This window comes from Alosa sapidissima, chromosome 17 (genome assembly GCF_018492685.1).
Source record: "Alosa sapidissima isolate fAloSap1 chromosome 17, fAloSap1.pri, whole genome shotgun sequence".
In the NCBI taxonomy this organism is placed as follows: domain Eukaryota; kingdom Metazoa; phylum Chordata; class Actinopteri; order Clupeiformes; family Clupeidae; genus Alosa; species Alosa sapidissima.
In genome coordinates, this window is record NC_055973.1 from 23601563 (window position 1) to 23607181 (window position 5619).

At 49.3% G+C, this 5619-nt stretch overlaps 1 protein-coding gene across 1 annotated transcript in view; it reads left to right on the forward strand.

Annotated features, from left to right (window-relative positions):
* Positions 1-409, forward strand: part of zeb1b (zinc finger E-box binding homeobox 1b) — a gene marked incomplete at its 3' end in the record, with an annotated part of 50835 nt that extends 50426 nt beyond the window's left edge. Inside the window, 2 exon segments of the mRNA XM_042068868.1 lie at positions 1-131; positions 133-409. The exon segment at positions 1-131 is cut by the window's left edge and continues 80 nt beyond it. Of these exon segments, the coding sequence (XP_041924802.1) occupies positions 1-131; positions 133-409 (408 nt within the window).
* Positions 410-5619: the final 5210 nt, after the last annotated feature.

Here is a 5619-nt window from a genome sequence, read left to right on the forward strand (position 1 = left end):
TCGGGCGAGAAGCCCTACCAGTGCGACAAGTGCGGCAAGCGCTTCTCCCACTCCGGCTCCTACTCGCAGCACATGAACCACCGCTACTCCTACTGCCGCAAGGACGCGCCGGGCAACGCCGGACGCAAGGACGTCGCCCACGGCGCCCACGCCAACGGGGGCGGGTCGGCCCCCGCGCAGCCCGGCGGTCACCGAGGAGCACCGGTCGCCGCTGCGCGACTCGGACGAGCGGGACGAGAGCGAGGAAGGCGACGGGGAGGAGACGGCGGCGTCCGGGAGCGTGGTGGACGAGGACGAGATCCAGGTGGTGCGCGTCGGAGACGAGGGGGAGGAGGAGGACGAAGAGGAGGAGGAGGAGGTGGAGGATGGAGAGATGATGAAGGTGGTGGTGATGGAGGAGGAGAGAGAGGAAGAGGAGGGAGAGGGGGATGAGGAAGAGGAGAGGGAGGGAGAGAGGGGGGAAGAGGAGGAGGGGGGGGCGAGAGGAGGAAGAGGAGGAGGGGGGGGCGAGAGGAGGAAGCGGAGGAGGGGGGGCGAGAGGAGGAAGAGGAGGAGGGGGGGCAAGAGGAGGGAGAGGAGGAGGGGGGGCAAGAGAAGGGAGAGGAGGAGGTGGTGGTGGGACAGCAGGAGGGAGAGGTGGAGACAGGAGAAGAAATAGAGAGAGTGGAAGGAAGAGAGGATGAAGAGAACAAAGAGAGAGGAGAGGAAGAGATGGCAGAAGAGGGGGAAGCGATGGACACAGAGGAGTCAGGAGCGACAGAGCAGAGAGAGGAGGAGGAGGAGGAAGAGAGGACAGGGGTGAAAGAAGAGGGTGAGGAGGTGGTTGAGGAGAGAGAGGGAGAGAAAGAGGGAAAGGTAGATGAAGTGGAGGAGAAAGTGAACGGAGGGGTGGAATCAGAGAGCCAGGAAGAACAAGGGGAGACAGAGAAAGGTGGAGAGGAGACCGAAAAAGAGAAAGAAAGAGAGGAGACAGAGAAAGAGAAAGAAGGAGAGGAGACAGAGAAAGAAGAAGAAACGGAACAGACGGGTGGAGAGGGGGATATAGAGAAAGAGGGAGAAGGAAAGGGGGATGTTGACGGCGTCACTACAGGAAGCCAGCTGGGTGCAGGAGAGGAAGAGACGCCGGGCGATTAAGTGAGAGCACGTCCCTCTTTCCCCGCCTGTCCAGACAAAGACTGTAGACTCGTCCTCTCGCACGCGGATGGACAGATGAACAAAGAAAAAAAAAAACGGAATCAAGAGACAAAAAGAGCGAAAGCGAGCGAGAAAATCCAAGCGCGTGCGTGTGCGTGTGCGTGTGCTTGGTCTCTCCGTGCTGCATTTGAGTTCACTACTGTGTATATCTCCCAGTGTGCCTGAAAAAAAAAGAGACAAACTCCTGACACGTTTTTCCACTTGAGACCTTCAGTGTTAAAGAACAAGACAAAAAAATACAGACAAGCGAATCAGCCAATCCTGCATTGAACTAAAGAGATGCCACTCCTTTTAGCTAGCAATGACTTTTATTGTTTGTTTGTTTCAGAAAAACAAAAACTCAAAGGGTCTTCTTTTATCAGTGTTACTTATGCCCGTTTTTCTTTTGTGTTACTGTTTTTATTTGCAACCGAGATTTTTTTTTCCCTCTCTTTTTGTTATTTTTTTTTTTTTTTTATCTTACAGTGTTTTTATTACCAATGAACAAAAAAGAAGCTGAGAATTCTCCGGGCGACTGAAGGAATTATTTACCTGTGCACTACCACTCACCTGTTTACCTGTTTACCTGTGGACCACCGCTGTGACCCAGCCCCCTCAGTGTTAGGGCGCCCCCTTGTGGAGGAAGCCCAGATACCTGCCTGCCTGCTTTTGACTGTGAGCCTTAACAAAAAAAACAAACAAACAAAAAACAAAAACAAATGAACAAGCAAACAAGTAGAGACAAAATGAACACGAGCAAACAAGCCCTGTGAGGTCATGAGGAGATGCGGAGCGTAGCTTCTCATGATCCAATGAACTCTCAGAGATGCTGTGATGTCACTCAAAAGGGGGAAGTGATGTCGTGGATAGACATGTGATTTGAAAAGGACTTCATGGTGTCTTTTTTTAAAGGAGGAGATGAGAGGAGTTCTGTGTTACACCTGCATACACACACACACACACACACAGAAACTCACATACGCACACAAACACGTACACACACACACACACACAAACTCACGCACACACACACACACTCAAGCCTCCTTATGCAAAACACGCATGCGGGAAGTGCCATTGAACAGTGATGTCACGTTTCCATGAAGCTGTTACCAGGCAGCATGTTGACATTGGGTGGGAGGGGTTTCCCGTTGATAGCGCTGGTGTATTTTGTAGCAGAATTCTTTTTGTTGTTGTTGTTCCTTTCCAGAACCTTAACCACTAATAACCCCCTTAGCCTCAGCTCAGGAGCCCACACCCACTCCAGACGTGTCCGCCATGACAGTTGGGGAGGAGGACTATCCTGAGAGAAAACGAATCATGTCACGTTTCTCCGTCGCCGACCCCTCACACACATGCACGTGGCGCCGCTGGAGTGAAGTGTCCGCCTGCCTGTCGGCCGAGCGCTTGTGTTTCTAGCTAACCGCATGTTCCTCTTGTCTTCAGGTGACTAGACTAAAATCAGCAGACACAGAGCAGCCCTCTCCCTGCAGACCCCCCGCAGAGCAGCCGGCACTGGGGCTGAATCCGGCCCACGCCTGGCCCACGTCTGGTCCGGCTCTGGGCCACGTCTGGCTGCTCTGTGGAGGATTACTCATTAGGCCTGGGTGTCTGGCCATATTACCCCTTCAGTATTAACTCAGTATTCTCATGTCTCATGTTTGCCTTTGTGTTTATGCCTGTGGAAGGCCTCATGTGTGTGTGAGTGAGAGTGTGTGTCTGTGTGTGTGTGTGTGTGTGTGTGTGTGAGAGCGAGAGAGAGAGAGAGAGAGTGAGAGAGAGTCTTTCTGTGCTCCTGTTGCATTGCGCAATTGACTGTGTGTGTGTGTGTGTGTGCGTGTGATGTATTATTTTCTGTGATAGCAGTATTACCCCTTACCCCCTCACCATACAGTATACTTTTTTGTCTGTTTAGTTTTAGGATAACTTTTATATTTATGTGTCTAATTTTTATATTTTCTTTTACCGTTATTTATTGCACAGTGTAGTGTACATGACTGTAGTTTGTATTAATACAATAATATATTTTAGTATGAAGAATAATTTCAAAGCTAAATGAAAAAAAACAGAGCCTGAGAAATAAAAATAAAAAAAACTCTGGTATTTTGAAGAAGTGTTTTAAAAGCAAAAAAAAAAAATCTGAAGGAAAACCCATTTTCAGTGTTGTTTTAAAGACGATTGATGACACGTTTTAAAAAGCCAAGCCAGACTCCTCCACCCATGCAATGCCGTCAGTCGGACTCTTTCCCCGTCAGGTCACTCGTTCACCTCATCCCCCTTTCCCCCCTTCTCTCTCTCTCCTTTGTAAGCTACTGATCCCTCGTTCTTTGTGGAACCCGCATGAGTCCTGATGCAGGAGTCCAACCTGAAAAGTGCTGCCCCCCCTCCCGCCGCCAACACCCTTATTGAAGCCAAAACCACATTAACTCTTATTTTTTAACCTTTGAGTTTGTGCCAACTGTGTTTTTGTGTGTTATGCCACCTACGTGCCCTAGGTGGCGCTGCCTGCATCAGTTTTTATACTGTATGTCCTTCCTTTAATCCTTATTTTTATAGACATAGTCCTCCTCTCATTTTTTATGACTCCCCATCTCACAATAAAAGGACGTCAACAGTATTCCTCACTGGGTGTCGGCAACTTTCTTCAGTGTAATTTGTGTCCAGTTGTTTGTAATATGTGAAAGTGCTGCCACACCACACACAGACACACACACACACACTCACACCCCTGTTCTCATATGCTCATTTTCAATGCGCACAATAACAATCATTCATGCTCACATACACACACACACACCTATATGTACATAGCCTAACTCTTGTCATTTGTTCAGCAGTGTGACGTTACATCAGCATGATGAAGCCCAACAGTGCAACAGTAATGTGTCACTGAGAGGCTGTGGGGATTGCTGTTGGTATGCAGATACCCATCCAGACCAGTTCAGTCAGGGCACTGTCAGTGCCTCATTAGATGTGACAAATGTTTCTGGCTACCTGTTGTAGACCCTGGCCCTGTGTGTAATATTGGCTGTGTGATGTCGCTCCAGTCACTTACCTCCAGCACTGATCAGCTTTTGATTGGGCTAGGGGTTCCAATCACATGTTAGATCAGGACCTGATTGGCTTAGATAGGGGTTCCTATCACATGTCAGATCAGTCACAGAGGACCTGGTCAGTCACAGAGGATGTGATTGGCTGGGCTAGGGGTTCCAATCACACGTCAGATCAGTCACATAAGACCTGACTGGCTGAGCTAGAGGTCCATATCACATGTGTGATTAGTCACAGAGGACCGGATTGGCTGAGCTAGGGGTTCCAATCACATGTTAGACACAAAGGACCTGATTGGCTGGGCTAGGGGTTCCAATCACATGTCAGATCAGTCACAGAGGACCTGATTGGCTGAGCTAGGGGTTCATATCACATGTGAGATCAGTCACAGAGGACCGGAATGGCTGAGCTAAGGGTTCCAATCACATGTTAGACACAAAGGACCTGATTGTCTGAGCTAGGGGTTCATATCACAAGTGAGATCAGTCACAGAGGATCTGATTGGCTGAGCTAGGGATTCCTTTCACATGTCAGATCTGTACAACCCCCATGCGTGCCATGTTTGCCACCCTCCATGTATGCCTGTCACCAACATGTCTGTGAGTCTAAACTGGTCCAGGGGGTCATTGGGTAGAGGTCAAAGGTTAAGCATTTGGATGTGTGTTTCTGGGATGAGAGATCAGAGAAGTGTATCGTGTGCTCCTCACACACCCCAGTGATTTATTTCCAAAGCAACAGGGGAACGTTTGGGTGCGGAAGGATGGAAGCACACCCTGATAAACTGTGTGACGACACCACCACACACACACCCTTTAAGCAGGGTTCGGAGAGAGAGACACAAAACACACACACACACACCCTTTAAGCAGGGTTCGGAGAGAGAGACACGAAACACACACACACACCCTTTAAGCAGGGTTCGGAGAGAGAGACATGAAACACACACACACACCCTTTAAGCAGGGTTTGGAGAGAGAGACACGAAACACACACACACACCCTTTAAGCAGGGTTCGGAGAGAGAGACACGAAACACACACACACACCCTTTAAGCAGGGTTTGGAGAGAAAGAGAGACACGAAACACACACTTTAAGCAGGGTTTGAAGAGACACGAAACAGACTGAGATTTAAGAGAGGATGAGCTAACTGTTGGCGACTGAGCAGGAAACAAGATGGAGGGATAGAGAAGAGAGGGAGGAGAGAAAGAGGACAGGAGAGTCATGAGGGGAATGAGTGAGGCCCCTGAGGACACATACACTCACACACACACACACTCTCTCACTCACACACACACACACATCTACATACGAACAAACCTACACACATACACACTCTCACACACACACACTCTCTCTCTCACACACACACTCACTCACACACACATACCCATAT